Below are 12,394 nucleotides of genomic sequence, written 5' to 3' on the forward strand. Positions count from 1 at the left end.
GTATTACTTATGTAATAATTTGAGAGCTAAAGAGCTAGCAGTAATGTTTGTACCTTGTGCAATTACTCACAACTTATGCACTGCAATAACAGAAATTTAAATCGTGTTGTTTGGGAACTGGTGTTATTTAACTAACCGTGTTAACTGGAATCTGTGTGTACTGGAAGAATGCACAGTGAGAACAGCTTGTGTTTAAAAGAATATTTCTCATCTCTATTCCTTACCCCCACTCCCTGTACCCCATATTTAAAAAATGACTAGTGGAAACAGATGTTTAATGACTGGTCCTTCTTCTCTGCCTCAATAGTACTTGATAATTTGAACTTTACTTAAATTATGGATTAAAGACAAATGAGAATATTGATGAAGTTACATCAAATCAATCACTTGATCTTTGCTGTCATAATTGTTTTTCAGTCATTTGTAATTGGTAATTGACCTTCTATGTATGGGTAATCTCTAATTGATATGATATAGCTATAAAATAGGTGCCATGGGGCTATATGACAAGGAAGATATCAAAGCTGAGGTACACTGGAGCCAACGGCTTTTCTGAGCTGAGGTAGCTCATCCCCACCCTCCAATGTCCCTTGCTTTGCTATCTTCCTTGTTTCTCTGGACCTCTCAAGGGTGCAGAGTGTAGACAGTCACAAATATCACGTGAGAGTTGCAAGAACTCAGTTGCATTAGGTGAGTGCCTTGACAGTGAGAAATCAATCACCCTGGTACCACCGGGGTTAATTGAGCACAATAACTTTGGAATATTTCTGAAGATCATTATTTTCTTAAACTTACTGTTATAAAATTTGGTATGTTATAAATATACTGGAGATTTTTTTCTGCTTTGGGATTTGAATCTCAAATTATAATTTGTGTCCTGTGATTGAGGATATTTTCATCTATTAAGTAGAACTATTTAGATTGAAAACTTTTATACACAAATGTCACAAATGGAGAAAAAAAACATAAAATAACACTGATTATTACAGCAGTTCTTCCATTAGTTAAAAGGTAATTGCCAAAAGTGAACTCTTATAAAGGAATAAAATTACCGCTCTTATGAATCTTATTCTAACCTTCTTCAGTCATCAGTGAAATTACAAAACTGTTTTTGATCACTTCTAATTTTTCAGTGTAATTATTAATAATAGTATTTGTAATGAAAGATAAAAAGGTAAGAAATCCTGTCAGCAAAGTAATTGGTGTGTCACATGGTTTAACTGATAATAATAACCATGGCTCCTATACACAAAAGAGTACTTAATTACTTATATGTTCTATGTTAGTAAGACATTCTTACAAATATTCTGAAGGTGGTTGAATTTTTCTAAATTATGTTCTTACAAATGAGGGAAGCCATGCTTAGAGATATAAAGTAACTTCCCCAACACATTAAAAGGTAGGAAGTGCTCTGGTGTGGATGTAAACTTAGGTTTTCATGGCATCAGGTCCATATTCTTTCCATTTACTACAGCCTACAGGTGAAATGCAGCCCTCCACTTGTTTTGGTTAATAAAGATTTATTGAAACAGAGCCACACTAGCTATTGCCTTTGGTTGCCTTCACCTTCAACAGCAGCGTTGAGTAATTGAGACAGAAATTTTAAAGTCCAAAATATATACTATTATGTCCTTTAGCCAGAAAAGTTTGCCAGTTCTTAGATTATACTTCTGTGTCTTCACCTGGTCACTTTTCATCTTAAATTCTATGTATGTGTTCAGCTTTTAATTAAACTTCAGAGCATAACCATTAAATATTAATTATGCTACACAATAAATATCATGACAGGCAGTGAAAATGATTTTAAAAACATTGAACACATAAACAAATTACACCAAATAGCAGAAAATAAAATAAAAATAAAATCATTTTATTTTCCCAACTCTTAATTAACAGTGAAAATAAATGAGTGTTCCAGATGATAAAATCTGTCCATTACCTGGAAAAAAGCAATTCATACTCAATATTTTTTGAATTTGCTGAAAACAAATGCAGTAAATATTAACATCTTAAAAAATCTTAAAGACACAAAGTTATCAGGTAATCGAAATCAAAATATTGTTGCAAGCCTATAGTTGTACAACTTGGAAAAACTAAGGGCAAAAAAAAGAGACAGTGATAATTTAAAAGTCAATGATTTTATATTCTGAACTGTATTTAAAACTGTGTCATTTACAATTCACAAAATTTGGAATTAACTCACAAGATTTTTCCTTGTGCAACACTGATTTCAAGATATTCTAAAATTATGTTTTGAGGTAGAGAAAGAGTAATTTAAGTGATTTGTGGAAAGATTAAGTCAACAAAAATAATCTATGAAGACTGAAAAAAAATGAACTACTATAAACTTTGATCAGAATCATTTATGAAAATCATTCCAGCTATAAATTTTCCCCTACTGATTTATGGTGGAAAAGCAGCATTGTTTTCCCTCACTCCACAGTCCTAGGTATAACCAATCCAATATGCTCATCTTCCACCTGACTGCAAACCTTGTAACTCCTGCTACCATAGTTGACATAAGAGAAGGTGGAAGAGAACAGAGAGGCAAAGGAGAAAAAGGAGAGGAAGAGTGGGAAGTGTGTTTGTGTATGTGTGTGTGTACTCATGTGTGCATGTATACACTAGTGGATGAATTCATATGGACAAATGTGTACATATATGTGTCTATTCCTTCCCCCAAAGAACTTGACATGGTTTATAAAATAACACCTTGCTTAACACAGGTCAGGAAGCAGAAAAGAGTCTGGGTGTCTACTACATGATGTGTACTTAAGAAAAAAAGAAGGGTGGTAAGTATCAATCTCTCCATTATTTATGGTGTGGGCCATTTGATAAATGAAATATATAAACATTTCTGAGATATATAGACATTTCTGAGTTATAAGCAGCACCCTCAAGCACTTTGTTGAGCACCAAGACCCCAATGTTTACAGTGATCAAACTATCACAAAGAATAATTCCACCAAAGACACATTTGTCCTTTTCATTTTAGAGCCTTCCAGGATAGGTCAATTGTTACTCATCAGAGGACCATATCAAAGTCTTATCTTAAAATCAGAATACATTAAAATTAGCAGATATTATACATGATGATGATAAAAGACGTCAAAATCCTTGAATGACTGTTTCTTAAGAATACTCCTGATTGTTTTTAACAGATTTTGAGTTTTAAAAATTAGCCTTTGAAATATAGTCACTTTTGTGCAGAGACATTCATTTAAAACAGAAAAAAAGTCCCAAGAATTAGAAAAAAATTAAACAAACTTGCAAAACAAAAGATTAGCCCCATTTTTTTTACTATTAGCTAAAATATACACATTCGCTTTCACCCACCTACACATACCTATGACTCAGTTCATCCTGTTGACAAGTGATGATCCAGAAATGAATCAAGCAAGACACAGCAGCATTTACAGCATCAATCATGCCAACTCTCAGTCAGAAATAAATAGCACAGTGACATCTGAGGTGTACCTACCTACATAGAGAACACCCTCTTTTGTCTTTCCTGCTGCTTCTGCCACACCCTGCTTGGTTTTTTCAGCGGCAGCTACAACTCCCTCCTTGGCCTTTGAAAGTCCTTTCATGAATACATCCATGGTTAATGTTTTCTTTTACACCGCACTGGAGAACACAAAACACACTTTGAATGAGAATCTTTGGGTAAAAGAAAGCAAGGACAAAATATGCAAGATAAAGAAATCACTGAAAAAATCCATAGAATCCGCCCAAGAGGATGAGACTTTTAAGTGTCCCCTCATTTCAACCAAGCTTTTGCATTAAAAATTTAACATCTCTCATCTCTCTTGGTTGGCAAAAGTCTAGCCACCTAAACATGGATGAATCATCTGAGCTGTTCTTACAGCATTTCAGAAGTGGAGTTGTATGAAAAGATGGACCCTTCTTTCAACTTCCCAAGGTCCAAAGGTGACAGAACAAATTAGAACATGTTTAGAAAAAGAAAAAGCAAAAAAGAAGAAGAAGAAGAAGAAGGAAAAGGAAAAGAAAGGAAGCTGGAGCCACAGACATTTTTTACAGGCATCCCAAAAGAAGTGTAATAGGGCTATAGTGGAGAGCAGAAGGAAGAAAACTACTCAGTCTGGATGTAGTGAAAAGCAAGCCAAAAGGAACACAAGGACTGTGTTCTATAATCCAGCAGACCCAATCACCTCGCCCTGGGCTATCTATCCTAAGCAGGTGCTGCCCACACCCGCGGTTGGCTCCAGACCACAGTCAGTCATTGTAAGGGGGAGGGAGGGGGAGAGTCGATGGAGCATTCTCCTCAGCTGGAATCCACTGGAACCGGGTAGCTGAACCTGGGCTGCACACTTGTTAACCCCTTCCCACCTGTTGACTTGCATTTTCTGTGCTTGCATTTAATTATAAGCCAAATGCAGTTTCCTTACTTTGCAGAGAAAACCAATATAGCGCACGGGGAGGAGGGGTGGGGGTGGGGGATGGTTCGGATTAAGGTAAGAGGAACGAAAGTTGCATGTTCACATTCCAGGGACCCTCCTAGCGTTTCCGCAAGAAAACAGCGCATTCGGGAGAGGCAGCCTGGCCCCTCAGCCTTTGGGGAAGAGAGGGGAATGTTGGAAGCAGGAGGAAAGCCAGGTAATTTACTTTCCTTAAGCTTGCCAGCCAACAAGTACCCACCGTCAGAGAGACTGGGCGCAGAAGGTCCACACCGCTGTTCCAACCCATCCCCTGGCCCACGGTGATTCCTCTCCCACCAGGGATTGCCAGGATTTCCAAAGCTGCCAGTTTAGATCTACAGGTACTTACCTGTGTGCCCTCTGCTTCGCCAGCCCTCCGATTCCTCCTCCTCCTCTTGTCTGTGTGTCTGTGTGTTTTTAAATTTAAACAATTCCCAAATATTATTTAAAAGGGTAGAGAGAGAAACAGGAGCGCACAGGAAGGGCGGAGGCGGCACCAGGAGAGGGATGGTCCCCAGAGGAGGCTGCTGCCAGCACAACCGAGAGAGGAGGGGCTGGGAGCGTGGGAGGCAAACCTGTAGTCGAATTGCCACTCCCCGTCCCCAACACTGGAGGATCCTAGATAAAGATATCCGGGGTCGACAGGGAGGACGGCCGAGAGCGCAAGGGCGCAAAGGCAGGGCTGAGTCCCTGTCCGCTCCAAAGGCAGCACGCACCTCGCTCGCTCCGTCGCCGCGCCGGATCGCTTGCCCCCTCGCTTGGCCCCTTTCCGTGGTGGCGGTCCTCCTCCCGGTCCCCTCGCGGCTCCCTCTCCCCGGCTCACCGCCCCCACAGCTGATTTGTCAGCGCTTCTCCCCGCCCCCTCTCCGCGCTCGCTCTCTCGCTCGCTTTCCCTGCCGCGTGCACTTGGTTCCTTTTCTTGCCCGGGGATGGGGGTGGAGGGCAAGCTACACCTCCAAGTTCAGCCCCCCCTTCTGGTGTTGGGAGACTGGAAGGAGGGATGTTCTTGTGTCTCACCTCAAGTTCAGGGTCACAGGGTCTTTTTGGCGATGGGGGCCCTTAGGCTTGGGCTGAAGTCTCTCTCTCTCTCTCTCTCTCTCTCTCTCTCTCTCTCTCTCCCTTTCTTTCTCTCTTTCTTCTCCATCCCCCTCCTTCGCCTTCACTCTGGTCCTTCTGGGGACTCCCGCCCCCAAGAGTCAAGCCTGGAAGCCCAGGGGACAGAGGGATGAACAACCAAGGACAGACAGCCTGGGTGCTGAAGGAGACGGACAGTTCAGGAAGGGCGCTCACACGCGTCCCTCACATCCCTGAAATTTCAAGAACTGGCGTAGGACACAATGTTAAGGGTAGCTTTTGTTCACATAGCCTCAGGATTTTCGCTTGTTCTTGATCTCGCCATGAGCCCGAAAGAGTCCTGAGTGTTAGGAGGACACGACTAAGGAAGAGTTACAGGTCCAGGAGGCAGGAGGAGGCTCCGCAAATCCTCTTCCCGTCCCACTATCACCATTTTCTTTTCTACCAATCAGCGGTTGCCAGACTCTGATTTTTTTTTCCCCCCATCTGTGGATCAAGGAATGAATATTCCCCAGCCGTCGAAAACAAGCGTTCATAAGGCAAAATAACCTTTGAACTGGGACTTAGTTTCTGGACTCAAATTCATGGTTTAGGAGGTAAATCCTGCGTAATTTATCCTCTTGGACTACCATATCCAATTTCCTCCTCAGCCTCTTCCTGAAAGGTAGATTCTGCTCGCTGTCACCTTTCTGACTTCTGCTTCCTTTTGAGTTCCAGCTGACAGCCCCTCTCGCCTCCCCACCGCACAAACACACAGACAAACATGCGGGAGCATCAAGACATTTTTGCATCCCTTAACACAAATTTTCACCTCTTTCAGAGCAGAATGGAAAACAGCTGTTCCTCCAGCATGGAGAAACAAGCTCCTCCCTTTAACAGAAAAGCCTGTTTCTTTGCCTGTATTCCCAAAATGCGCTGAGCACTGGAAGGGAAAACAAGTTTTTGCTGTTTTTTAAAATGTTTTCCTTGCACCCATTTGAGTTCTAAAATTTAAGTAAAATGCAGTTTAAGTCTACAAAACAAAACTTTGAAGCCACAAGGGACAAGAAACAACTGATAATATGTAAAATACATACAAGCTACACTTAAAGGTAGAGCCACACATGTTGAGTAGATATAAGAAGAGTTGTGGGAGTGAATTGACTGCTTCAAAACATCCTTGTACTCTTGGTCTACCTTTTCAAAAGTCCACCTTTCCACAAGGTTGCAGCTCACATTGTGTTTCCTTGGAGTCTGAAGAAGAAGGTTGAACTTGGGAACTGGTTCTCTGTTTGGCTTTGAGAATTTGAACAGGTATGTTTTCCTTCTTTTCCCAGTATTCTTTTTTGTAAAAGAAGAAGTGAATCAAGATCATCCCTCTTTTTGCAGGTTTGTATTATGTAACATACTCAAACATATACAAACAGAATAAAATGCTCTCATGTGACTACCGCCCAACTTCCTCCCCTCACCGTGTTCCAATGCACAGTTGTATCTCACAATGAACCCTTCAGTTTTAGTAAATTCTAAGCTTTCCATACATTTTTCTATCTGTGAAAATTTCAGCATGCACTCATAAAATGTAAGAGCTATTTTAAGTAACCATTGTAGATAGCATTAGATGGTATTTACATTGATGTATCATTTATGTAGTGATATGCTCAGGTTTTAACTGTCCCTTTAAGTCAGTTTTGAAAGACCCATGAATTAGTGTGACCCACACCCTTTTGAAGACACACACTATTTTCATCACCTGAAAGTTTCCTATACTACCCATCTGTCTTATGGATACTGTAGAATTTCTTAAAGATGGGATAGTATAGTATGACCTTTGTTTTGTATTTTTCTGACTTCTTTCACTCAGAATAACATTTGTGAGGTTCATTCATGTTGTTGCATGAATTGGTAGTTTGTGTCTTCTTATTGTTTCTTTTTATTACTACCAATAATACATGTTTTTCACTGTGACCCATCACATTCAAGTACCTGGATACACTATGATGATAATTACTTAATATATTATTTCATTTGACAGATTTTTTACCTTCACAGGGACCTCCTAAAGACCAGGAGTTTTAAGTTTTAAGTCAAAGGGTGACTAAAATGACAGATGTTTTAGGTATTAATAGACCAACCAGGGTGTTGCATAACTCCACACCTTTATATGGTACTTTATGTCTGGCAAAGGACCAATGTACTCTGTCACTTATTTATCACAAGGGAGCAAGTTAAATTTTATGTAGCTTTTATAGACAGAGAATGTGAGGTCCTGAGTGTTTTGGTGATAGACTGAGATCACTTAGCAGAGCTGAGATCATCTAACGGGGACTGTTCCAGAAGGCACAGTCTTCTTCTGCATTGGCAGTTATTCTCTAAAGACACCTCAATTGGATGTAGTGTAGTAGTGTAGGAGGAAAAGGTGTGATCCAGCTGTGTTACAAATAGCCTTGAAATTTGAATGTGACCCTGAAAATCAAGGTTATATGTTCTTCAAAACAGTGTACTCATATTTTGTGTTTTCTATGTTAGTATTCCTCAGTGATTCTTATGTGAGCTCTTGTCTTACTGACCTAACTGGGGGCAAATGGAGATGCAGGAAAATTGGGATCAGGTGTGCTAGGTGCTTGGATAGAGACACACAACAGCCTTGCTACTTCTTTTTTACCTCTCTTCTCTTTTACTTTGCTGCTTTTCTCTATTCTTTAAAACCTTACTTCTTTTCTATTCTTTAAAGCCTTCTTCTTTTCTATTCTTCAAAGTCTTGGTCTCAGACTTGCACTGTCCCATGTTTCCTCTAATCTCTAACAAAATGCCTAAAGTCTTGGTCCTTAGACTGGTAGACACACAACAACAGCCACTGCCAGCAGCATCTGCAGCAGCCACACCTCCCAAGCGCCAGCAGCCAGCCCCCCATGTCCTCCTTCAGAGAGTCTTTTATATACAGTCACAAACAAGGAGGTAGAGCAACAGTTCTCCAGGAAGGGTGTGACAGTGTAACAAGAGAAACCTGTGACCACTACTCTCTGAATATAAACATCTTAAGAAAAGCAGCTGTGCTACATTTTGCCCTCGCCTTCTTCTGCAGCTGGGACTGTGCCAAACTCAGCCTGCAGTTTATTTGGCATAGCTCTGCTTAAGTCAAGGTCTCATAGGCTTTTCATACTCCACTCTCCACAATTGATGGGAGATAATTTCTCTTCATCCACAAAGAAAGAAACTTCTATAATGATTTTTTGACATTTTGAATTATAACTATAATTCTGTTTTATTCTTCTCACTCCTCAAAGTGCCTTGAACACAGTAAACATGCAGTGACTTTTTAATTATAGATAATATCAATGGTGACATTCATTATGTTCTACCTGAAACTCTTAGCTTTGCATTCTTAAGGGATCAGAGTTATTCAAAGAAGCAAACTGGAAGTTAATAAAGGATTTTTTCCCCTCTGTCTTTTCATCATTGAGTTGCAGCATGGCCTTGAGTAAATCATCAGCCTCTTTGATTATCATTTTAAGATTTAAACTAATTGAATGGCCAGCACATCATAAAGAATATGAAGAATAGGATAACCTAGTGGAATGCATTACTGATGTGCACACTTGTTAATTACCACATGCATGTTTGGTTTCTATTTGATAAATGGAATCCAAATATTTTACCATGCCTTAACTCAGTTGGTTTCTCTGGGTTTAATTGGGTAATTTGGCTATAGATTAACATTGGATAAAATGCATGCCTAATATGGGCTTTGTTTGCTGTCTGCATGAAACTGAATTTTTAGGTATACTATGTAATTAGCATTTACTACACCAAAGATAACATAATGGAATGGCATGAAAATAAGGAACCTGCTTGTGACAAAATGATTAAAGAGAGGAATAGATTGACTTCATGTATTTATGTGAGGGAACTATGAGCTTCGTCTTTGGATAATATTCCATATTTGTTGTGAACACAGGGGCAATGCAGTGTTGGTCATTTAACAGTGTGCTTCTTCCTTTCTATCTTCTCCTTCCTCTTGCCTTTTGTAATTAAGTGTAGGAGAGATCTGAGCAGAAATGATCTCAATAAGCTTCTCTTGTAATCCCATACTGATAACTGAATATAGGAGGGAAAGCCTAATGTATACTATTGGGGTGACATTGTGTTTGATGTTTGAAAGGGAGTAAGCTTGAGACAGAGCAATAGGGTTGCTCCAAATTGAATGTGAAGAACAATGAAGAGGGAGGATACTCTGCATTCTTAAGGGGGCAGAGTTCATGGGCAAGTTCATCTTATATCTATAATACCATAGGAAACAAAAATAATGAACAACCACATAGGATGGCTATAAATTGGGGCTGTAGGAAAATATCATGTAAAATATTAAAAATTCAGTGGGTATCATTATAAATATCCTTATGGATTTTGTGGTTGCAAAAATATGAAGACATGCAAGAGCCTAAGATTAAAGACATTCAAACCAGGTAGAAGAGTTATTTTAAGAGCTAAAACAATTCAAGTGACTTTAAAATTAGGACAAAATGTAATGATAAGCCCAAGAAATACATTCAGCTCTGGTGAGCATGGTAGACTTCTGAGAGTAGGAGTGTAAGTCCAACTTAACTGTAGGACTTAATGAGGCCATGACGCTCATTAACAATTACTTGGAGCATCTAACCTCTGCAATCCCTAGCTTTCTCATCCATAAAATAAGATTGACACTTTCCTTGTCCTGTGTCATGTTTAAGGAATAAATAATATGGTTCTTAACAAAAGAGGCATAGTGGAATCTGTCAATAAGATTATTATCAGTAGATAATTATCGATAGATTACTATGTAGCCTGGTGTTTCAGGGTACCATAGAAAATACTTTTTTTCATTGTAGTAGTTTTCAACCTTATTCCCTGCTCTCAGCAACGTCTTATCCCATCAAGAACACTCCTGAGGTATCTGACTCTCTCATAAATAGCTTTTTCTTACTATTGCAAGTTAAATATTCCTAATTAGGGATGGATGGTAGTTGTGGAAAGATGGAGTGAGAGAAGTCAAGGAGCATTGTTAAGGACTGATTAAAAATTTGCCAAGCACGTTTTTCTTCCCTAATGTGTGGGTTATAAGAACATCACTTAATTTGTATCTGCAGAATGAAGAACTATAGTGACAGTGACAGAATTTACATTCCTTATATTTACTGACATTTTTACACTCTTCAACTTAGTTTCTTAAAAGGGCAGTGGCAGAATTCTGCATGAATTATGTTGATTTGAAAAAGAAGAAAAGTGAAATGATATAATACATTCTGTCCAGAGTTTACCAGACTCTTTGTTCCTGTGGCCATGAAAGGCTTCAGAATGAATAACAATTCAGAGACAAACTCACCTTCTAATATGCCAGGTAAGTGAAGAATGTCCAGATTGACAAGACAGACCTACTTTTCAACAATATTTGTGTTTACAAAGGCAGAAGATAAATGGATGAAGAAATATCTCAGGGGAATTTATCTATTTTGCATTTTTGTTTTGAATGGAAATTATCATGTCTTTGTAAATAGAGAAATCAAAACAAATTAGTAAAATGAGCATGTTTCTTATAGTATCAAAAATCCAGTCATCTAATATTTTCCTCTGTAGATAATTTGAGTATATCAAGTGACATTTAAGTAATTCCCTCCAACTCTATGTAAAAAACATCACCAATGTTTTGAAATCTTGTTATTTCACATAAAACCTTAAATTTATGTTATTAAGAGATTTAGAAAGGAAATTATTCACAGGAGAAATGATTTCTTAGTAGCTGTTTGATAAATACTTTAGTTTCAAAATTTATTTATGTCAAGGAATGTAGATTTGTTACCTAATTTTACTATAAAATTTCATATTCCCTCATGTATTTAATTAATAATCTATGCTTAATTTACTTTTATTTTTATGTTTTGTATATGTATATATCAGTCAAATTCAATTACCCTTGTCTTTATGAGAGCAGAACATAGTAAGTCTGTGTACTCTGTCTAATAGAAAAAAAAAAAAAAAAAAAAAAAAAAAGTCTTTTATTTTGAAACAGGGTCTTATTATGTAGTCCAGTCTGGCCTTGAACTCACTGTGTAGCCCAGGCTGACCTCAAAATTGTGATCCTCTGTTCTCAACCTCTTGAGTACTGGGACTGCAGACCCTTCTCACCACTCTGCTTCAGTCTAATAATTCTTTACATGTATTTAAATATTAACAAGTTTCTGCTAAGTCAACTTCTCTCTGGTAGATAATAATCCTTCTCCAAAGTTTTTATCTGCATCCATTTATACTTGAATTCCCATGAACTTTTCTGTCTAAAATATTATATTAAAAGTTGTGATTGTTGGGTGGGTATGTATGTTTAAATCAGAGTAAGAAACTCTTAACCATTTGGATTAATCACAAAAAGACTTGAGAAAGGTTGAAAAAGTTGCATAGTCATATTTTACTTATCAAAATTTAGAGCCCAGAAATAGATCTTTTCACATATGTAAATTTCTAATTCTTAACAGAAGTATAACTGGATGTGTCACACACATGAACACATCCACATCTTTAAATTACGTGTAACAAAAAAAAACAATATTCAAACACCTTCACATAGTCTAATCATTAAAAGGAAAAACTGATTCATATTTTTAAATGGTCACTGATTTTACTCAGATGTGTACAGCTTATTTTCAAGTAAGTATCTTATACTCACTAGATCATTAAAATGTAGACAGAAGAACAGAATGCACGCACTTACACACATTTAATACAGATGCTATGTATACTAAATAAAGAATAGTAGTGAAACAATTTGCCAAGTGTTTTAAAATGTAAAAGAGAGCTGTATTTGATGAATTTATTTATTTCTGTGTGAGTGTCTACAGTAACAATCCATTTAGTGAGCCTTCTTCCTCCTT

At 38.1% G+C, this 12,394-nt stretch overlaps 1 protein-coding gene across 4 annotated transcripts in view; it reads right to left on the reverse strand.

Moving 5' to 3' along the window:
* Positions 1–5,520, reverse strand: part of Snca (synuclein alpha) — a 110,307-nt gene extending 104,787 nt beyond the window's left edge. Inside the window, exons 1-2 of one of the 4 annotated variants that reach the window (XM_074041361.1) lie at positions 5,457–5,520; positions 3,482–3,627 (exon numbers count right to left, since the gene is read on the reverse strand). In XM_074041361.1, coding sequence (XP_073897462.1) covers positions 3,482–3,602 — 121 coding nt within the window. In that variant the 5' untranslated portion in view covers positions 3,603–3,627; positions 5,457–5,520. The other 3 variants (XM_074041360.1, XM_020186706.2, XM_020186701.2) reach the window with 3 other exon arrangements.
* Between the last annotated feature and the right edge of the window lie 6,874 nt (positions 5,521–12,394).

This window comes from Castor canadensis, chromosome 9, assembly GCF_047511655.1.
Source record: "Castor canadensis chromosome 9, mCasCan1.hap1v2, whole genome shotgun sequence".
In the NCBI taxonomy this organism is placed as follows: domain Eukaryota; kingdom Metazoa; phylum Chordata; class Mammalia; order Rodentia; family Castoridae; genus Castor; species Castor canadensis.